At 42.9% G+C, this 22,556-nt stretch overlaps 3 protein-coding genes across 3 annotated transcripts; all 3 read right to left on the reverse strand.

Moving 5' to 3' along the window:
* Positions 1–483: 483 nt before the first annotated feature.
* On the reverse strand, positions 484–5,770 carry LOC143504528 (E3 ubiquitin-protein ligase TRIM35-like). The gene is made up of 7 exons (XM_076995928.1): positions 5,399–5,770; positions 4,778–5,257; positions 4,320–4,415; positions 3,979–4,209; positions 3,621–3,643; positions 3,207–3,325; positions 484–1,262 (listed from the first exon to the last, which is right to left on the reverse strand). The coding sequence occupies exons 2-7, from the start codon at positions 5,180–5,182 to the stop codon at positions 718–720; spliced, it is 1,419 nt and encodes a 472-aa protein (XP_076852043.1). The 5' UTR covers positions 5,183–5,257; positions 5,399–5,770; the 3' UTR covers positions 484–717.
* Positions 5,771–12,444: 6,674 nt separating this feature from the next.
* LOC143504533 (E3 ubiquitin-protein ligase TRIM69-like) lies at positions 12,445–14,991 on the reverse strand. Its single transcript, XM_076995934.1, has 2 exons — positions 14,838–14,991; positions 12,445–13,048 (listed from the first exon to the last, which is right to left on the reverse strand). The coding sequence occupies exons 1-2, from the start codon at positions 14,989–14,991 to the stop codon at positions 12,486–12,488; spliced, it is 717 nt and encodes a 238-aa protein (XP_076852049.1). The 3' UTR covers positions 12,445–12,485.
* Positions 14,992–15,571: 580 nt separating this feature from the next.
* LOC143504529 (E3 ubiquitin-protein ligase TRIM35-like) lies at positions 15,572–19,425 on the reverse strand. The gene is made up of 5 exons (XM_076995929.1): positions 19,396–19,425; positions 18,766–19,254; positions 16,266–16,361; positions 15,925–16,155; positions 15,572–15,623 (listed from the first exon to the last, which is right to left on the reverse strand). The coding sequence occupies exons 2-5, from the start codon at positions 19,177–19,179 to the stop codon at positions 15,597–15,599; spliced, it is 768 nt and encodes a 255-aa protein (XP_076852044.1). The 5' UTR covers positions 19,180–19,254; positions 19,396–19,425; the 3' UTR covers positions 15,572–15,596.
* Positions 19,426–22,556: the final 3,131 nt, after the last annotated feature.

Consider the following 22,556-nt stretch of genomic DNA (forward strand, 5'->3'; position numbering starts at 1 on the left):
TCTTGGCACGGGTCGTGTATCCTGGCATTCAATTGGTCGGCTCGTCTTTCTGTGATGCTCGGTGGAGGGCGAAGGACGAGGCACAGAATCCTTGCTTGATGAACGCCACGTTTATTAACATAAAAGTTTTAGCGCGGATAGCGCACACACAACTATACACACATTATCGTGTATGACTTAGACAAAGACGAGCACGGGACACTGCGCGAACGCACATTAAATAAACAAACCACATAAGCCCAGAGTGATGACGAGACGAGCCACAGGTGAGACGAATGAACACATTCCGACACATCCACACCCACAAAGATCCACAGACGCAGACGACTAGACGTAGACGACATAAACACACGCCCAAAGGGGAGGAGTCAGGGGCTGTAACGTGACAGAGATCAGGAAAACACAGATCAAACACTTAATCAGTGACAATACAGCAGAATGATCATCACCCTTATACACTTGGTCTGCTGAACATTATTTATTATGGTATCATTATGGTAAGATTCCAGTCAGGACATCAGATCCATATTTCTCACATGTAATACATTCACATTCAGTGGACTCAAACTTTCAATTTTAGTCAATAGTTAATAATCAAAGTCATGATTCTAATATTTTGAGGAAAACATGTATTGAATTTTCTAAGATATAGTCAAAATATATATTTATAAATATAATGTTCATTATTACATGTATGCAGATTAATTCAAGGCAACGTTAACTTTGCTGTTCCACTGTTACTGATATCTTTACTGGTAAGATCCTCATAGGAGAGATACGGTTACTCCAGAATAATGGGGAAACAGTGTCAGTAAAAGTGTGTGTTATAGTGTGCAGGTGTGAACTGGTTAGAAGATCAGTGAATGTCACTTTCCCCCTGTCCCAGTCCAGCTGAACTCTGACCCTCTGCACTTTCTCTGTAGGTGTGAGGAGGTTATCTGTCTGTCCTGGGCAGTGTGTCCAGTATTTACCAGCCATTTTACTGTAGCCCAGACGCCACACTGAATCCCAGACCCTCCGTCCCTTTCTCCATTCAGACTCTATAATTACACCCAGTACCCAGTCATCACTGTCTCCAACATCAACATCCCAGCAGTGTGTCCCTGAGTTAAAGCCCTCAGAGCCCAGGACACACACATACTTATCAAATCTCTCTGGATTATCAGGAAGCAGTGAGTCCTGTGGTCTGAGTTCTACAGTAGTGAGATCATCAGACAGGTGGAGGTGTGGATGTGCAGTGTTGGGGTCCAGAGTAACAGGGTCTGAGGAGAGAGAACAGAATGAATCATTATGTTCTTCATGTGTTTATGTGATGAGGTCACATCTACAGACTGCAGGCCCTTTACTCTGAGTGAAATGCTGCAGTAGGTTGATAAGAGGGAAGTGATGGTGATGTTGTGTGTTCATCACACACCCCTGCAGTACTTGTGTGCTTGTTGTTTTGACACTTGAAATTGTGTCTGTTTTATTCATTAATATATTTCTACATATCTTGGATTCATTATTTGAGTATCACATGTGACACTTAACTAGTGCAGTGTTACTGTTACACTGAGTGTCACACTGCATGTGTGTATTATTAGTGTCTGTGTACTGAAGTGTGTGTGTGTCCTCATTAGTGGGTAGATACCATTAGTTCCCCTACTAAAGGGCGCTACTCCCAGAGTGACTAACACCGGTGGTGTAGGAGACAAAACATAAGGACCTTCTTTGCATTGTATGTAAATGTATTTAGTTAATTTACTTTTTTATGAAGAGGTGCATATGTGTATATATTGCTGTTTAATATAGTATTAAGATGCCAGAGGTGATACTGGTACTGATTATGTAAATATAAATGTCTACAGGACCATTTGTTTATGTGAAGAAATTAGGTCACTGTCTCTTTAAGAGCGAAGTGGCGACGGGGCGTGAAGCTCATGTTGGTTTAGGGGGAGAAGCGAGTAGTTGAGAACAGTGTTGCCAACTTAGCGACTTTGTCGCTATATTTAGCGACTTTTCAGACTCTGTAGAGACTTTTTGTAGTAAAAAGCGACTAGCGACAAATCTAGCAACTTTTTGTGGTGTTATTGGAGACTTTTGGAGACTCTGAACACACACGCTCTTCAGTTGCTGTCCTCTGGGCTGTGAGCCCCACAACACTCAGTGCAGTCTCACACTCAGAGCAGACCCTCACCGCTCCACGTCCACACTGCAAATGAACTGCGCATGCCCAAAGCTGCCGCTGACGCCCGAAAAACAGAAACAAAGATGGTGGCAGGGACAGATACAAAGACAAAGACTTCCTATAGACCCCTAGTATCTTCATTATTTACAGGATGGGGGAGCAGGTGGAGGTGGGGATGTCCCAGGGAGAGTGGGTGGTGTGTAGAGGTGGAGAGTGGGTGGTGTGTAGAGGTGGAGAGTGGGTGGTGTGTAGAGGGGGAGAGTGGGTGGTGTGTAGAGGTGGAGAGTGGGTGGTGTGTAGAGGGGAGAGTGGGTGGTGTGTAGAGGTGGAGAGTGGGTGGTGTAGAGGTGGAGAGTGGGTGGTGTGTAGAGGTGGAGAGTGGGTGGTGTAGAGGGGAGAGTGGGTGGTGTAGAGGGGAGAGTGGGTGGTGTGTAGAGGTGGAGAGTGGGTGGTGTGTAGAGGTGGAGAGTGGGTGGTGTGTGGAGGGGAGAGTGGGTGGTGTGTAGAGGTGGAGAGTGGGTGGTGTGTAGAGGTGGAGAGTGGGTGGTGTGTAGAGGTGGAGAGTGGGTGGTGTAGAGGTGGAGAGAGTGGGTGGTGTGTAGAGGTGGAGAGAGTGGGTGGTGTGTAGAGGTGGAGAGAGTGGGTGGTGTGTAGAGGTGGAGAGTGGGTGATGTGTAGAGGTGGAGAGTGGGTGGTGTGTAGAGGTGGAGAGTGGGTGGTGTGTAGAGGGGGAGAGTGGGTGGTGTGTAGAGGTGGAGAGTGGGTGGTGTGTAGAGGTGGAGAGTGGGTGGTGTAGAGGTGGAGAGTGGGTGGTGTGTAGAGGTGGAGAGTGGGTGGTGTAGATCTCCTCATGGACTGACTGTCTCTCCTCAGACCAGCAGTCAACTGGTCGTCCCCCTCACTGTTTATATTAATACAGCCTTTAATACTGGAATAGTTAATGTACCAAACACACAATGTTAATGTTTCTCTCTCTATAGAGTTCTAATTGTGAGGAGAACAGAATTACTCTAATTAATCAAAGAACACCAAAACTCACAGTACTGGAGAATCTTCTGCATTCTCTCCCAGACTCTGAACTTCAGGTTGGAAAGATGTTTTGCTACATTGATCAGAGCTCCTGACACCTTCTCATGTTGTTTTGGTGTGTGATGAACTCTGGAATAATATATTATTATATGTTGTATTCAAATTATTTAACATTTAAATTAACATGTGAAAAATATTTCACTGGAAATGTATAAAGCTGTTTTTGCACATCATCAGTATCAATGTATTTTTATTTTCTTAAATCATTTTAAGAAAATTTTCTTAAATTATTTTCTTAAACCATCTTCATATATCTTGTTTCTGAAATAACAGAGACCACATACTGAAGATCTGAATGTATCAGAATAATTTCACAAACACAATGTGTAACACAATATATCAAACAGAAATAATAATCACTTACTGTTTCAATGTGGACGACACATTCTGAGAAGGAAACAGAGGGACAAACACAAAAAATAAAATTAAATTTTAGTCATTTTGTTTATATGAGGGTCAAACATGCGTCTTCCTTATATGATGATAACATCACACACACACACACACGCGCGTACAAAAATAAATGTCAAAACATTTTACTTGTGCATTTGTGTGTGTGTGTGTGTGTGTGTGTGAGGTAGATGGCTAGTGAGTGATTCTTTTTCTTCTACATTGGTGTATTTCACATGTTTTGAGCGTATGTCTAAGTGAGAGAGAGAGAGAGAGAGAGAGAGAGAGAGAGAGAGAGAGGGCGAGAGAGATACAGACTGAGTGATTCTTACTAGTAAGAACGGGATGTTCTCAGCTTCCATCTCCTTCTCTGTGTTTCTGATTTGATCTGAAAGAGATGCTATTTCTCCACTCATCTCCTCAATCTTCCTCCTCATCATGAGACTCTTCTGCTCCTCTTCCTCCTTCAGTGCAGCTATTCTTGCTGCTTCTTCATCTCTTAGAAACTGGTGGATCTTCTCAAACTCCTCCTTTATCTGCCTCTCTGTGTGCTGGGCCTGATACTGGAATGGGAGATGATGAGGAAATATAAACTGTCCAAATGTGTGTGTTTCATTATGGTGTACGTGGACAGTGATCACAGCACCATTCAGAACTCAGAGTGACCTTTCACCTTAATGTGTGCTGCTGTTTTCTCACAGACTTCTTTATGTTCCTCTAAAAATTTCAGATGCTGCTGTAGAGACTCCAGTGAGGTCTTGAGTTTGATCTGTAAAATATGGGTTTAGTAGAGGACAGTGTGAGTCTTACAGGACTCATCACTGTATCTGTATAGATGTGCTGGAGATTACAGAGATTATAACGACTAAACACAATGGCGTGATTACTATGATTCCTTTTCATCCTTTTACTATCAAATTGAGATGTATGATATATTGTAGCAGATTGTATATCAATAATTTTATTTATATTAAGTTTCACGGTGAATGAAGGTCAGATTTAGCTGTCTGAAATTTCATCATCTGATAAATTTATATCAGATGATGTTTATATATATATCTCTAACATATATTTCAAGATAATTGTAAACTGGAAAACATTACAGTAAAAAAAATAGTATATATTTCATACCTTAAATTCACACACAGCTTCCTCTACTGGACAGCAGTCATGAGTTTTATGTGCCTTTGAAATCTGACACACCACACACACAGGCTGTTGGTCCTCCAGACAGAAGACTTTGAGTTTCTCATTGTGCAGACTGCAGAGAACCTCAGACCCTGCTGAAGATCTCTGACTCCTGCTCGCTAGAAAAGCCTCACACAAGTTCTTTAGGACAAGATTACAGGGAGGAACAGATTTAGAAGATCTTCTCCTACAAACTGGACATTCTTGAGATCCCTTGGTTTCCCAGAACTGCTGCAGACAGGTTTTACACACACTGTGGCTACATGACAGTACAACAGGATCCCTGAAGATGTCACAGCACACAGGACATGAAAACTCTTCTTCTGACAGAGTGTTTGTAGCAGCCATTTCCTCCAACAGCTGCTGTGCTGTTTCTCTGTAATGTCTCCTTCTGTACAAACTTCACTTTCACTTTTAGATCTTCTGTAATAAACACAGTAGCACAGGAGAGAATCAGTCACTGTAGTCCTTTATCCAGCTGAGGGAGTTTAGACTCCTTTCAGAAATAAGGCAGAAAGAAGTAAATACCAGATTTAAGAGGTTTTTATGATATTTATAACTCACTTTAACGTATAATTAACAAAGACCACTGTGGCGCTCCAAGATTTACTTCCTCAAACACGTAGCCGTGTACAGGGAGGAGGGGCTTCGGTATAAATGTTATACATGATTTCTCCACCAGATGGCGACAGAGCACTACAACTAAGTGAATCAGGCGACTCTCAGCTGACTGTCTTGGTCTCTGGTCTTGGCAGAGTGTAGAGTACTGCAGCTGTAGAACAGATCATTGTTAAGATGTGTTAAGTGGTCAAGTATGATTAAACTCAGTAGGTCAACAGATTAATCAGATCTAATTTCAAAATCTTAATATTTATAATTTGAAGATGTGAAATTACATTAAACGCATGTTATCATGAATATGTCATAAAAAGCTAAGACACGTGACACTGGTTCCTGGAGTAACTGTTCACAGAATGATCACAGTGTGTAAGAAGGGCAGAAACCAGGAGAGCAGAGAGTGGAGGAAGAGTTTCAATCACGGTAACCTCAGCCAAATTGATTATACTTTTAAACACAGGATAAGATGGTGAAATATCCTATGCCACTCCCATACCTCTCACAAGGCCCTACCGCCCATCTTCTCTCCAACAACCATATCAGTGCATGTTATTACCCAACCAACCACTATTAGAACACTGCAACATCTACGAACTGATACTGGCTCGGCAAGGATCCAGAAGCACAGCGTACTATGTTCATGGTCACTTGCTTCAACTGCCAAGTACTCAGATCACCACATCAACCTGGACTGACCTTCAACCAAAGCAACAACGACACATCCTATACACACACCAGTTGTTTGAGCAGAACACAACAACAGCTACAATCTGATACTGGCTCGGCAAGGATCCAGAATCACAGCGTACTATGTTCATGGTCACTTGCCTCAACTGCCAAGTACTCAGACCACAACACAACCCTGGACAGACCTTCAAGCAAAGTAACAACGACGCCCACAACCACTTGCAAGCTCTTCACTGGGGTCATCAGGTGGGCACCTCCCTTCGTTGGTGTTTCATTGATTTGAGCCCACAACATCTCCAGGAGGCTTAACGGTGAGGGCTGGCGTCCCAACCTCACCCCCCTCAAAGCTTGCTGTTCAAACACCTTTTATGTTACACAGTTCACCTTCCCAACGTCTCACCCATAAGACCAGTCAAGCCACCTTTATGGGACATGACCCCAAGTAGTCTGTGTCCTCTTAATCCACAGCCATTGGCTAGCTCTTTCAGCTATCACCGACAGCTCCTTCACAGCTGATCTTAACTTTCTCCCTCTAAGGCAGAAATAAATAATAAAGTGGTCATTGAAGAATGAGTAAACTCAGTAGGTCAAAAGATGAATCAATCTCATTTCAAAACGTTAATATTTTTACATGAAATAAATGAAATTACATTAAACACACGTTGCCATGAATACATATATTGTTAAAAGCCAAGACTCCTGACACTGGACCAGCAAAATCAAAGTTGTTGATTTCAAAAATTTGGCACACCGCCAAATGCATGCTGAATTATTGTGCAAATCTGTCTTTTGTCTTGTCACTAGTTCACAGGTCGATGTAAGAGGCCTTGCCTAAGCTACGGGAAAGTCTGCAACACAACCTGAAACCAGGGGACTGGGTGGTCATGAAGAGTTAAAGGAGGAGGAGCTGGTGAGCACAGAGGCAGAGTGCATGGAGTAGGTTACACCCCAGCTCCTATAGGGTGAAAGGAGGGTGTTCAGGGTGCCTCAGGTGAGTGGGAGGAGTGCAGAGTGGGTGTGTCCGCACTCCAAGCACAACTGTCAAGAAAGGTCAACGATCACCCACCATGACCCCTATACTCCTGCTCATCCTGTGGGGGGTGTTGACACTTCCCCAGGAGCGGAGAACAGGGATACAGGACACCATGCTTTACTTCACCTACCAGGACCCCTATTTTCCCTGCGAAAACGATTAGGGGATCTGGTGAACCGGAAGAGTGGAGATTTGAACATATATTTTTTTCAGAAACTCAGTACCAGGTTTAATCACTTTATCTGCGTGACATCTATGTACATAGGCAAAGCATTTCTTCATTGCAAAACATTCTATCATTATCAACAGTATCATCATGTGTCGGCGAAAGCATTTCTTCATTGCAAAGCATGGGAACAGTTTGCCTTACCCCGCCCATCTCCCATCACCCCTACTTGGCACCCCAGATGGGACTACGCGGCTCAGGACGGCACACCTGAGGGGGAGATCTAAACGGTTAGCTCCTGAAGGCCTTACGTCAGCCAGCCAACGACAAATAACGTTGAACGTGACTCGTAGGTATCGTCTGCTGTCGACAGGAGCTCGCTTGTCCCTGCTGTGGGGAACACCGTCGTTATCAGCACACAGAGTGCATATGGTGTTCGAATGTGTTAATATGTCTCTTCACATGGCAAATCGCATGGCAAAACATATTTATTTTGCAAAAACTCAGTAGCAGGTTTAATCGCTTTATCTATGTGTCATCTACGTCCGTAGGCAACGCATTTCTTCATTGCAAAGCATGGGAACTTTTCTGAAAATAGATGAGGACTCAGACGTGGTTAAAATGATTAATTTATTAAAATAAATAAATATATAAAATGAACAAAGACAAACACAAGACAGAGACAGACATGAGAGTCGCATTCAAGCATGACAACTCTGAGAACAAGGGGGCAGTCCCCCTGCTTATATACAATCTTAAACACAATTCAGCAGTTCTAACAGCAGGTTATCTTTAGCACAGCATGTCCCAAAACATAGGCGCCCAGCAGGCTACTTTGTCTCACATGTGTGTATCTCCTAATATGGACTTCCCTAGAGTTAGCGGAAGAAACTGATGTATCAGTTGAACGCAGAGAAAGCTAACTAGTGACTAGTGACAACCAGTTAACAGAGTGCTCTTACCCTCTGCACTCTCCCTGACCTGGGTCACAGTATAGCACACATGCATAATATGAACTAAACACAAGTACATGATTACACTGAAACACACCATTATTGTCTAATCAAATGACATGTACTAAATCATAAAGTTCATAATGATCTCTTATAATAACTAAACATGATCTAATCAATAATTTCTGTCACACTGACATTACTTCTTGACAGAGCCCAAGAGGGGCCAATACTCAGTAAATCAGGAACAGAAACACCAGATCTTAACACTAACACTAGTGCATGTTTGTTACAGCTCGACAGTGCAGTACTGAAAAGAGAGGAAGGATTTGAAAACACCAGGAGGTCCTTAGACTCCATTGAAATGATATTACACCATTTGCAAACAATAATAGCAGAGCTTTGCAGTGGAGAAGAATGGAACAGTCAAGTGAAGGAGCCCTCACTAAAAAGAGTGATGGAGACGTCTGCAGTGTCACACTGAGAGGAAGATACACTCCACAACAGAAAGAGAATGATCACTCTCACTTAGGAGAACAGAGGAAGAGAGAAAGGTGGACCTGACCTGGGAGAAGAATGAAATGGAACGAGATCTCCAGAAAATAAAGGACAGAGTGACCTATTTGGAGAGATTCATAATGCAAGAAAGAGAAGAGAAGAGAGAGATGGAGGATGTGATGACCAGAGAGATTACACTGAAGGAACACACTGAAGGAGATGTATAGACTGAGAGATGGAGAGAAAGAGAGAGATGGAGGCATAGAGAGGATCAAACAGAACAAGAAAAAAAAATCTAAAGAAACATGAAGATGATTGGCATCAAATATATTTGGAGATGTGTGGTGAGAAAGAAAAAGAAACAATGATTGATGGATTGAAGGAAAATATTAAGGAAAAAGAGACAAAGTATGAAAACTTTAAGATGATGTGTTCAGTAGAGAGAAGGCCACATGTAAATCCATCCAAGGAAGGTCAGAAAACGAAAGAAAAGACCTGAATGTGAAAAGAAGCTACAGGTGGAGAGAAGATGGACAGAAAGTGAGAGAAGGAGAGAAAGGAGAGAAAGTGAGAGAAGGAGAGAAAGCGAGAGAAGAAAAAAAGTGAGAGCAAGAGAGAAGAGGACCTGTATGGGAGCATGAATACAGAAATGGTGGAAGAGTTCAAGAAGGAACATCAAATAAAAAGGGAGAAAAGGATGAAGACAAATAAGAAGAGACAGAAAAAGCTGAAGGAATCAGAGAAAAATGTGCTGAGAAAAACAGTAATGTTCAGCTTGAGAGGAATGAGAAAGAAAGAAAAAGAAAGAAGAGAGGGAGCATAGAAAGAGGAGAAACAAAGTCCTCTGCCTGACAGACTGAGAGGAGTTAAAGTGTGCTGGACATGAGGACACACTGGGATCACACTGACCCCACTATAATGATATTCAGTTAATGATGTAATTTAATTGTAACACTAGATGTCACTAGTGAGATAACGATAGTTAAGCAGAACATGAATAGAGGGAGTAGGAAGAACACACGTTGAGCGAGTGGGAAATAAAACAAGACAAGTTTCTTAAAGTGTCTATCTTTATAGTATTAAGAACGAATACAATAACGTTACATGGTACCAGGAGTAAATCATAAAGCCCTCTCAACGGGCACGCGACCAGTCTTTCTGGCAGCCCCCGTGGGGCGCGACGCAGGACGGCCCCTCGCCAAGGACCCCAGCATGAAACTCCACCTCCCCCTGGTGCTCCCCTGATCTGGCCTCCTGAGTGGTGCTCTCTTCCTCCATTTCCTCTTCTTCACCGCCTGAACACCAGATCATTGTCTCCACCGGGGTTTCGCCACGGGACCAGTCCATAGTGCTCCCCTCAGAGGGATAGGGACAGACTTCCTCCTTGCACCCTCTCTTCCCCCTCACGGTTTCCCCGGAGAACTCCGAGGGGGGTGGACTCAAGTCCTCCTCCTCCGTTCACGGGTCACTGTCTTCCTCCTCTGTGCACGGCTCACCGTTCTCGTCCTCCGTGTACGGCTCACCATCCGAGTACTCGGACGGAGGAGGGCATTCTTCTTCTTCGCCCTCACCATAATACTCAGTGGGGACCGAGTATACGGACGGAGGAGGGCTTTCCTCCTTTTCGGAGTCCTCCTCCGACTCTACTCCCTCGAACTCGCTCTCGGGGGTCTTCTCTGCTGAGCAGAGCTCTAGGGAGCCAAGCGCCAGAGGCGAGCAGTCTCTAGTGGGAGAGCCGTGTCGCTCCTTCCACATCCTCACCGCGGCTTCGCCATCGAAGCCACCTTGGTGTCCCGAGCCTGACGCAGCAGGTGCGCGCACAACGGGTCCTGCTGCATCTCCTCGCTGGTCACTGGGGCTTCGCGGTGCTGTGCAGGGGAAGAGGCATGGTGGTGCCTGCTGGACCTCTTCCCCTTCTTGGCACGGGTCGTGTATCCTGGCATTTGATTGGTCGGCTCGTCTTTCTGTGATGCTCGGTGGAGGGCGAAGGACGAGGCACAGAATCCTTGCTTGATGAACGCCACGTTTATTAACATATAAGTTTTAGCGCGGATAGCGCACACACAACTATAGACACATTATCGTGTATGACTTAGACAAAGACGAGCACGGGACACGGGATAATAAAAGTAACTCGTTACCAGGGAAAGTAACTATTTGCGTTACAGTTAAAAAAAGGTTATATGCCAATTAATTAAGTTTTTTTTTAAGCAGTTTTCACAGTCAGTTGAAATGAGTAGATCAGAAAATTGTTCTTTTGATATTTTTGATATTTTTGAAAACTTTTGATATTTATTGCACATCCACAGACCAGTTCAGGATAAAAGGATCCTTTAAAATCCCAAATCTTTGAGAGAAAAAAAAGCAAAAGTAAACAGTTACACTATATAAAGTGCATTTACATCTATGAAATTAAATTAAATTCTCTCAACCTGAGACAACTGGTTTGTTTACAACAGAAGTAAACTTAACAATAAAACCTCTATTCTTAATTAAATAAATCAAATACCCAGTCTGGTAGACATTCAGGAACTTCAAGTATTTTCTTAAATAATGTTTATATCGCCTTGAAAATTCTAGTTTTCTTCGGCTTGCACCTGACGCCATTTCGGCCTCTTCTCCATTTGTGTCATGTCACTCGCGTGCTTCGGCGCGCGTGTAAAAACACTGGCTCTGATTGGCTATCATAACGCTGCCTTAGCCAATCGCTTACTGACTTGTTAAGTTAAACAGGCGTTACACCGAGAACTGTGACCTATCAGGATCTGTTACTCCTCACTAGCCTGGGCAGCGGTCCGCTCGCATTAGTATATCAATATATAGTAACGCACCGCTTTTAATGACCAGTAACGTAAACGGCGTTGTAACGACAGGAAAAGTAACTAATTATATTATCCCGTTACTGACAAAATGACGACGTTACCTAACGCCGTTATTTTTAACGGCGTTATTCGCAACACTGGAGACGAATGAACACATTCCGACACATCCACACCCACGAAGATCCACAGACGCAGACGACTAGACGTAGACGACATAAATACACGCCCAAAGGGGAGGGGTCAGGGGCTGTAACGTGACAGAGATCAGGAAAACACAGATCAAACACTTAATCAGGGACAATACAGCAGAATGATCATCACCCTTATACACTTGGTCTGGTGAACATTATTATGGTATCATTATGGTAAGAGATTCCAGTCAGGACAGGGTTGCAACTACTTACTTTCAGAGGTGTATGCAAACATACTATCGGCGCCCCCGGTTGCGAACATAAATAGTTGAACATAAGTTGTTGACGGTGGGGGGGGGGAGGGGTGTCGACCGTAAGGTGGACACAAATTAAGTATTATATCTCATCGATTTGGCGCCCCCTCTAGGGCAGTGCCCCTATGCATCGCATACGCTGCATACCCCCTTTTTGCGCCACTGAGTCAGGACATCAGATCCATATTTCTCACATGTAATACATTCACATTCAGTGGACTCAATCTTTCTGATGATTCAGCTTATAAAAATGTAATGACAAAGAGCAATTAAAAATTATATTTTCTAAGTCAATAGTTAATAATCAAAGTCATGATTCTAATATTTTGAGGAAAAACATGTATTGAATTTTCTAAGATATAGTCAAAATATATATTTATAAATATAATGTTCCAATATTACATGTATGCAGATTAATTCAAGGCAACGTTAACTTTGCTGTTCCACTGTTACTGATATCTTTACTGGTAAGATCCTCATAGGAGAGGAACTTTCATTATCGAAGTAATTGTAATTCCAGAATAAAGGGAAAACAGTGTGAGTAAAAGTGTGTGTTATAGTGCACAGGTGTAAACTGGTTAGAAGATCAGTGAATGTCACTTTCCCCCTGTCCCAGTCCAGCTGAACTCTGACCCTCTGCACTTTCTCTGTAGGTGTGAAGTAGTGAGGTGTCTGTCCTGGGCAGCATGTCCAGTATTTACCAGTGATTTTACTGTAGCCCAGACCCCACACTGAATCCCAGACCCTCTGTCCCTTTCTCCATTCAGACTCTCTAATTACACCCAGTTCCCATATTTCACTGTCTCCAACATCAACATCCCAGCAGTGTGTCCCTGAGTTAAAGCTCTCAGAGCCCAGGACACACACAGACCTATCAAATCTCTCTGGATTATCAGGAAGCAGTAATTTCTGTGGTCTCCATTCTACAGTAGTGAGATCATTAGACAGGTGGAGGTGTGGATGTGCAGTGTTGGGGTCCAGAGTAACAGGGTCTGAGGAGAGAGAACAGAATGAATCATCATGTTCTTCATGTGTTTATGTGATGAGGTCACATCTACAGACTGCAGGCCCTTTACTCTGAGTGAAATGCTGCAGTAGGTTGATAAGAGGGAAGTGATGGTGATGTTGTGTGTTCACCACACACCCCTGCAGTACTTGTGTGCTTGTTGTTTTGACACTTGAAATTGTGTCTGTTTTATTTATTAATATATTTCTACATATCTTGGATTCATTATTTGAGTATCACATGTGACACTTAACTAGTGCAGTGTTACTGTTACACTGAGTGTCACACTGCATGTGTGTATTATTAGTGTCTGTGTACTGAAGTGTGTGTGTCCTCATTAGTGGGTGGATACTGTTACAGTTCCCCCACTAAAGGGCGCTACTCCCAGAGTGACTAACACCAGTGGACAGTCCCCAGACTGAAGGACGGGACCAGAGGACGAGGACCACAGTGTCCAGACCCCCCAGGAGCAGATCCTCCAGGGAGGAGTCCACCGACGTGACACAACTACAACACCCTTCACAGGACAACAGGGGGCGACACACACAACAACAAGGACAGACACAGTGACACAGAAAGACAAACACAGTGATGCGGAGACAACAACACCAAGGAAAACTCAGGTACTGACACAAACATGGTGTCAGGGACACAGACAGGGACATGGACAGACACTAAGATGGTGTCAGGGACACAGACAGGGACATGGACAGACACTAAGATGGTGACAGGGACACACACCGACAGGGACAGACAAACAGACAAGGGAGGGTCCTGGCTGACATGCAGGGAACCTGCTGGTCCCTGGGGGGGCGCCGACCCACAGAGGCTGGAGCAGGGGGTGTCTGCTTGGGCTCAGCTGGACTCTGGGCTGTGGGGAGGTGGAGATGTGTCTGGGTGTTTGGAGTGCTGTGTCCTGTTCCTGGAACAGTGTGGGTGTAGAACCTCCTCCACCTCCATCTGTGACTCAGCACTGCTAGGATCTCCAACTTCACAACCACACTCCTCTGAGCACTACGACTCCTCTTAATAGGATGGAGGCTTGATGGAGGATTGTGGGAAGCCCCTTAGCCTGGAGTCTCTAGGACCCACGTCCCACTACATACAGCCCTATAGGGTCAGACTCAGAGTGATGGGGAGTGGGTGGTGTGTAGAGGTGGAGTGTGGGTTATGTGTAGAGGTGGAGTGTGGGTGGTGTGTAGAGGTGGAGAGTGGGTGGAGTGTAGAGGTGGAGAGTGGGTGGTGTAGAGGTGGAGAGTGGGTGGTGTGTAGAGGTGGAGAGTGGGTGGTGTGTAGAGGTGGAGAGTGGGTGGTGTGTAGAGGTGGAGAGAGTGGGTGGTGTGTAGAGGTGGAGAGTGGGTGGTGTGTAGAGGGGAGAGTGGGTGGTGTGGAGAGGGGGAGAGTGGGTGGTGTGTAGAGGTGGAGAGTGGGTGGTGTGTAGAGGGGAGAGTGGGTGGTGTGTAGAGGGGGAGAGTGGGTGGTGTGTAGAGGTGGAGAGTGGGTGGTGTGTAGAGGTAGAGAGTTGGTGGTGTAGAGGTGGAGAGTGGGTGGTGTAGAGGTGGAGAGTGGGTGGTGTAGATCTCCTCATGGACTGACTGTCTCTCCTCAGACCAGCAGCCAACTGGTCGTCCCCCTCACTGTTTATACTAATACAGCCTTTAATACTGGAATAGTTCATGTACCAAACACACAATATTCATGTTTCTCTCTCTATAGAGTTCTAATTGTGAGGAGAACAGAATTACTCTAATTAATCAAAGAACACCAAAACTCACAGTACTGGAGAATCTTCTGCATTCTCTCCCAGACTCTGAACTTCAGGTTGGAAAGATGTTTTGCTACATTGATCAGAGCTCCTGACACCTTCTTATGTTGTTTTGGGGTGTGATGAACTCTGGAAGTGTATAAAGCTGTATTATCATATATCATATTCAAATTATTTAACATTTAAATTAACACGTGAAAAATATTTCACTGGAGATGTATAAAGCTGTTTTATTATCTTTCATTAAACATATCAGTGTATCTAACCACTTTTTGCCCATCATCAGTATCAATGTATTTTTATTTTTTAAATACCGTCTTCATATATCTGTGACGCGGGAGGCGGCAGACGGACGAGACACAGAATCCTTCTCTCAGACCAACGTCACGTTTATTATAACGTATATAGCGCTTGTTTAGCGCACAGAAAACATGCACACACAACGTGCAGACTCAAACATTAGACAACGACGAGCACAAGACACTGCACGAATGCACATTAAATAGACAGACCACATAAACCCCACGTGATGACGATACGAGTCACAGGTGACACGGATAATTACAAGACACACCCGCACCCACGGAGATACACTGACGCAGACGAATAGACGCAGACGTTAACACACGCCCCAAAGGAAGGGTTCGGGGACCGTAACGTGACAATATCATGTTTCTGAAATAACAGAGACCACATAGGGAAGATCTGAATGTATCAGAATAACAAACACAATGTGTAACACAATATATCAAACAGAAATAATAATCACTTACTGTTTCATAGTGGACGACACGTTCTGAGAAGGAAACAGAGGGACAAACACAGAAAGTGAAATCAAATTTTAGTCATTTTGTTTATATGAGGGACAAACATGCTTCTTCCTTATATGATAATAACATCAATGTGTCTAAAGACCCTTACACACACACACACACACACACACACACACACACACACACACACACACACACACACACACACACAAACTAAAACAATTGTCAAAACATTTTACTTATGCGTGTGTGTGTGTGTGTGTGTGTGTGAGAGAGAGAGAGAGAGAGAGAGAGGGAGAAAGATACAGACTGAGTGATTCTTACTAGTAAGAACGGGATGTTCTCAGCTTCCATCTCCTTCTCTGTGTTTCTGATTTGATCTGAAAGAGATGCTATTTCTACACTCATCTCCTCAATCTTCCTCCTCATCATGTGACTCTTCTGCTCCTCTTCCTCCTTCAGTGCAGCTATTCTTGCTGCTTTTTCATCTCTTAGAAACTGGTGGATCTTCTCAAACTCCTCCTTTATCTGCCTCTCTGTGTGCTGGGCCTGATACTGGAATGGGAGATGATGAGGAAATATTAACTGTCCAAATGTGTGTGTTTCATTATGGTGTACGTGGACAGTGATCACAGCACCATTCAGAACTGAGAGTGACCTTTCACCTTAATGTGTGCTGCTGTTTTCTCACAGACTTGTTTATGTTCCTCTAAGACCTTCAGATGCTGCTGTAGAGACTTCAGTGAGGTCTTGAGTTTGTTCTGTAAAATACGGGTTTAGTAGAGGACAGTGTGAGTCTTACAGGACTCATCACTGTGTCTGTATAGATGTGCTGGAGATTACAGAGATTATAACAACTGGACAGAATGGCATGTGTACTATGATCACACCAAAATGTACCACAGCGACACAGGAGCTCATTCCTAGCTATGGCCATGAAGCTCTATAACTCCTCCCTCAATACATGACACAATACAGGACACTGCTGTTTATTATCAGTGTATTTTATTTTATTGTTAATTTTATTTTATTTTATTACATATTATGTGCAATACCTACTTATTTTACATTTTATTTTAAATTCAATATTAGCAGAAGCGCCCCCTAGTGGGCCCGCCCGCGGGCCCAGCTCCTTTAGGGCCTTATAAAACACATTAAGCATTAATGAATCTCCGAACAAAAGGGATAAATTCAAAATTTCCTATCCCATCTACATGCCTACCGAGTTTCAGACGTCTACGTGCAGCCGATCGCGAGATATCCGGCTTTGAAGTTGGTGACAAAAGTGCACCTCGCGGGGGGTCTCCCGACATATCCGTTTAAAAAACATATTTATGATGTGAGATGTCTTAATTTTTTGTCACATAAAAATCGTTTACTAATAAGGCTTTAATTTAAGACCTTAACATCGTAGATCCGTTGTGGTTAAATACCTTAAAAAGCTTGCTCACCTCACTGCAAAATTTTGCGTAATCCACTTCCTGGATGAGACCTTCCGACAAATCTGCCCCCTAAGCGTCACCGAAGCATTCTTAACGCTGATTTGACCCCTCATTACAAAGCTGCAGGGGTTCTGCTTTGATTTGAGTGTTTTTTATTGGTCAGAAGGGGGGTAGTGACTTTGAATGACAGGTTTTACAACCTCTCCCCCGGCGAGGTGCGAAGGGGAGGGGGAAGTGGGCTTCCTAATCAGCCTACTGAGACAATCCGGCGCCTTAGAAGTGATTGAAAGCTGTTCTAACCAATAGTTTACTTCCTTCTGAAGCTAACCAGCCCTCGTTTGCCATGATTGGTAGATGATTTATTTTAAACGACGCTTCGCAAAGTCGCGGTTCATTTCCAATGTGGGTCCGCTAGCATAGCAACATAAGCTAACCTTTGCTAACCTAAGCTAAGCTCCACCAGAACACACTGTTCGGCGAAACTGAAGCAGCCGTGGATTATTTTGTTCGTTTTTATTCTGATCGTGGATACTTTTGAACATCACAGAAAATAAAAGGTTTACTTTTTATGGAATATATGAGCAATTTTCGGAATTTTTGCCAACCCGGAAGTGAGACCGTACAGCCGCTACGACGGGATTCTACGTACTCTTGAGTAAAAATTGATAATTTTTCATAAGCGATTTTGTACAAAATATATATTCTAATACTAAACATTAGATTATAGACAGTATTGGAGCTTTTGAGTGCTGGAGTACTCGGTATCGTGTCGGATGCTACCGGAGTTGGCGACGTAAGCTTAGCTTAGCCTGTCGGACTATATTGGACATAAATAACGTAACGTTTATAATTGGACATGGAATTTCTTCGTTGTAATTTTCTGGTCTTTCTGTAATATGTGCTTCGTTGTTGTTTGTCGTAGCTCCTCGGTTTCGTGTATGGAATTAGTTAGAATGTTAGCATAGTTGGCTATGGGTGTGTACCGGGTGTGTCTCATACTTGACATAGTTGGACATTGGAATGTTGAACTGGACACACCTTGGACAAAGTGGAATAACTTTGCAATGTTTGCATGGATTTGCTCCATTTTTTCTGTGTTGTTAGAAAAGACCCTAGCGAAATTTATTGTAATTTCTGATAACAGATTGGAATAACTATGTGAATATACATGCCAGTCATGTTCAAGTTCAAGTCAGCAATTTTGACATTCCTGGCATATTGGCATCTGTAATAGAGGCTCTAAAATAAACCAAATTATGTGAATATGATTTTGAAGTGTATCAATATGTTCCCCCAACTGTCTACTTCAGTTTGAGCCATAAATGATAATTTTCCCATATGTACAACTTGAGATATCTAGTTTTAAAGTGAACTATTTAAGAAATGTAAAAAATGGTCACCGGGTTAGTGAAAATGCAGCATAGTGTTAGGATGTTTATTCTTTATTATTTCGTACACATTTTTATATTTTATAGAGGTGTTTTTTATTAAAATAATACACAAATGGTTGCACTGTAACCTTTTACCGTCAAATGGAGATGTTTGATATATTGTAGCCGGTTGTATAATCAATGTTTTAATTCTATTATTTTTCAATGTGAATGAAGGTCTGATTTAGTTGTCAAATCTCATCATCTGAGAAATTTTATCTAGAATTTCAAGATAATTGTGAACACTGGAAAAACATTTAAAAACAATTAAATAGGAAGTGTACATTTCATACCTTAAAGTCACACACAGCTTCCTCTACTGGACAGCAGTCGTGAGTTTTATGGGCCTTTGAAATCTGACACACCACACACACAGGCTTCTGGTCCTCCAGACAGAAGACTTTGAGTTTCTCATTGTGCAGACTGCAGAGAACCTCAGACCCTACTGAAGATCTCTGACTCCTGCTAGCTAGAAAAGCCTCACACAGGTTCTTTAGGACAAGATTACAGGGAGGTTTGTATCTTGAAGATCTTTTCCTACAAACTGGACATTGTTGAGACCCCTTGGTTTCCCAGAACTGCTGCAGACAGGTTTTACACACACTGTGGCTACATGACAGTATAACAGGATCCCTGAAGATGTCATAGCACACAGGACATGAAAACTCTTCTTCTGACATGAAAACTCTTCTGTTTGTAGCAGCCATTTCCTCTAACAGCTGCTGTGCTGTTTCTCTGTAATGTCTCCTTCTGTACAAACTTCACTTTCACTTTTAGATCTTCTGTAATAAACACAGTAGCACAGGAGAGAATCAGTCACTGTAGTCCTTTATCCAGCTGAGGGAGTTTAGACTCCTTTCAGAAATAAGACAGAAAGAAGTAAACAACAGAGTTAAGAGGTTCTCATAATATTTATAACTCACCTGAATGCATAATTAATAAAATAATCTGTGTAATTCCCAGATTTACTTCCTCAAACAGGCAGGTGTGTACACGGAGGAGGAGCTTCTGTTTAAGAGCTAATAAGCTGCAAAACATACATGATTTCTCCACCAGATGGCGACAGTTCATTACTACTAAGTGAATCAGGCGACCCTCAGCTGACTCTGTCTTGGCAAAGTGTAGAGTACTGCAGTTGTAGAACAGATCACTGTTAGGATGTGTTCAATGGTCATACAAAAATGACTAAACTCAGTAGGTCAAAATATTAATCAGGTCTCATTTCAAAATCTTAATATTTTTAATTTAAAGATGTGAAATTACAATAAACGCATGTTATCATGAATATGTCATAAAAAGCTAAGACACCTGACACTGGTTCCTGGAGTAACTGTTCACAGAATGATCACAGTGTGTAAGAAGGGCAGAAACCAGGAGAGCAGAGAGTGGAGGAAGAGTTTCAATCACGGTAACCTCAGCCAAATAAATAAAGTGGTGATTGAAGAATGACTAAACTCAGTAGGTCAAAAGATGAATCAGATCTCATTTCAAAACATTAATATTTTTTGTGTTTAATGAAATGACATTAAACACACGTTGCCATGAATACATATATTGTTAAAAGTCAAGACTCCTGACACTGGACCAATCAAAGTTGTTGATTTAAAAAATTTGGCAGGCTGCCAAATGCATGCTGAATTATTGTGCAAATCTGTCTTTTGTCTTGTCACAAATTCACAGGTTGGTGTAAGAGGCCTTGCCTAAGCCACGGGAAAGTCTGCAGCACAACCTGAAACCAGGGGACTGGGTGGTCGTGAAGGGTTAAAGAAGGAGGAGCTGGTGAGCACAGAGGCAGAGTGCATGGAGTAGGTTGCACCCCAGCTCCTATAGGGTGAAAGGAGGGTGTTCAGGGTGCCTCAGGTGAGTGGGAGGAGTGCAGATCGGGCGTGCACGCACTCCAAGCACAACAACTGTCAAGAAAGGTCAACGATCACCCACCATGCACCCCTATACTCCTGCTCATCCTGTGGGGGGTGTTGACACTTCCCCAGGAGGGGAGAGCAGGGATACAGGACACCATGCTTTACTTCACCTACCAGGACCCCTATTTTCCCTGCGAAAACGATTAGGGGATCTGGTGAACCGGAAGAGTGGAGATTTGAACATATATTTTTTTCAGAAACTCAGTACCAGGTTTAATCACTTTATCTGTGTGACATCTATGTACATAGGCAAAGCATTTCTTCATTGCAAAGCATTCTATCATTATCAACAGTATCATCATGTGTCGGTGAAAGCATTTCTTCATTGAAAAGCATGGGAACAGTTTGTCTTACCAGACCCTTCCCGATCGTCACCAGTCGAACCCCTCCGACCGTCAGTCCCCGCCTTGACTTTGCCGAACTTGCTTCATTGCAAAGCATTCTGTCATTATCAACAGTATCAGCATGTGTTAGCGAAAGCATTTCTTCATTGCAAAGAATGTGAACTTTTCTGAAAATAGATGAGGACTCAGACGTGGTTAAAATGGTTAATTTATTAAAATATATAAATATATAGAATGGACAAAGACAAACACAAGACAGAGACAGACATGGGAGTCTCATTCAAGCACGATAACTCTGAGAACAAGGGGGCAGTCCCCCTGCTTATATACAATCTTAAACACAATTCAGCAGTTCTAACAAGCAGGTTATCTTTAGCACAGCATGTTCCAAAACACGGGCGCCCAGCAGGCTACTTTGTCTCACGTGTGTATCTCCTAATATGGACTTCCCTAGAGTTAGCGGAAGCAACTGATGTATCAGTTGAACGCAGAGAAAGCTAACTAGTGACTAGTGACAACCAGTTACCAGAGTGCTCTTACCCTCTGCACTCTCCTTGACCTGGGTCACAGTATAGCACACATGCATAATATGAACTAAACACAAGTACATCATTACACTGAAACACTCCATTATTGTCTAATCAAATGACATGTACTAAATCATAAAGTTCATAATGATCTCTTATAATAACTAAACATGATCTAATCAATAATTTCTGTCACACTGACATTACTTCTTGACAGAACCCAAGAGGGGCCAATCCTCAGTAGATCAGGAACAGAAACACCAGATCTTAACACTAACACTAGTGCATGTTTGTTACAGCTCAACAGTGCAGTACTGAGAAGAGAGGAAGGATTTGAAAACACCAGGAGGTCCTTAGACACCATTGTAATGATATTACACCATTTGCAAACAATGATAGCAGAGCTTTGCAGTGGAGAAGAATGGAACGGTCAAGTGAAGGAGCCCTCACTAAAAAGAGTGATGGAGACGTCTGCAGTGTCACACTGAGAGGAAGATACACTCCACAACAGAAAGAGAATAATCACTCTCACTTAGGAGAACAGAGGAAGAGAGAAAGGTGGACCTGACCTGGGAGAAGAATGAAATGGAACGAGATCTCCAGAAAATAAAGGACAGAGTGACCTATTTGGAGAGATTCATAATGCAAGAAAAAGAAGAGAAGAGAGAGATGGAGGATGTGATGACCAGAGAGATTACACTGAAGGAACACACTGAAGGAGATGTATAGACTGAGAGATGGAGAGAGAGAGAGATGTAGAGAGTGAGAGAGATGGAGGCATAGAGAGGATCAAACAGAACAAGAAAAAAAATCAGAAGAAACACGAAGATGATTGGCATCAAATATATTTGGAGATGCGTGGTGAGAAAGAAAAAGAAACAATGATTGATGGATTGAAGGAAAATATTAAGGAAAAATAGACAAAGTATGAAAACTTTAAGATGATGTGTTCAGTAGAGAGAAGGCCACATGTAAATCCATCCAAGGAAGGTCAGAAAACAAAAGAAAAGACCTGAATGTGAAAAGAAGCTACAGATGGAGAGGAGATGGACAGAAAGTGAGAGAAGGAGAGAAAGGAGAGAAAGTGAGAGAAGAAAAAAAGTGAGAGCAAGAGAGAAGAGGACCTGTATGGGAGCATGAATACAGAAATGGTGGAAGAGTTCAAGGAGGAACAACGTCAAATAAAAAGGGAGAAAAGGATGAAGACAAAAAAGAAGAGACAGAAGGACGAAAAGCTGAAGGAATCAGAGAAAAATGTGCTGAGAAAAACAGTAATGTTCAGCTTGAGAGG

Source organism: Brachyhypopomus gauderio, unplaced genomic scaffold (genome assembly GCF_052324685.1).
Source record: "Brachyhypopomus gauderio isolate BG-103 unplaced genomic scaffold, BGAUD_0.2 sc285, whole genome shotgun sequence".
Taxonomy (NCBI): domain Eukaryota; kingdom Metazoa; phylum Chordata; class Actinopteri; order Gymnotiformes; family Hypopomidae; genus Brachyhypopomus; species Brachyhypopomus gauderio.

Excerpts from the sequence above, each read along its gene's own strand:
- LOC143504528 (XM_076995928.1), bottom strand. The coding sequence starts at position 5,182 with ATGGCTGCTACAAACACTCTGTCAGAAGAAGAGTTTTCATGTCCTGTG. Across the intron at positions 4,416-4,777 it reads AAGCTGTGTGTGAATTTAAG|ATCAAACTCAAGACCTCACT; the intron begins GTATGAAATATA and ends CATATTTTACAG. Across the intron at positions 1,263-3,206 it reads GCAGAAGATTCTCCAGTACT|ACCCTGTTACTCTGGACCCC; the intron begins GTGAGTTTTGGT and ends CTCTCTCCTCAG.
- LOC143504533 (XM_076995934.1), bottom strand. The coding sequence starts at position 14,991 with ATGATATATGATAATACAGCTTTATACACTTCCAGAGTTCATCACACC. Across the intron at positions 13,049-14,837 it reads GCAGAAGATTCTCCAGTACT|ACCCTGTTACTCTGGACCCC; the intron begins GTGAGTTTTGGT and ends CTCTCTCCTCAG.
- LOC143504529 (XM_076995929.1), bottom strand. The coding sequence starts at position 19,179 with ATGGCTGCTACAAACAGAAGAGTTTTCATGTCAGAAGAAGAGTTTTCA. Across the intron at positions 16,156-16,265 it reads AAACAGCAGCACACATTAAG|TATCAGGCCCAGCACACAGA; the intron begins GTGAAAGGTCAC and ends CTCCCATTCCAG. Across the intron at positions 15,624-15,924 it reads AGAACATCCCGTTCTTACTA|AACGTGTCGTCCACTATGAA; the intron begins GTAAGAATCACT and ends TTTCCTTCTCAG.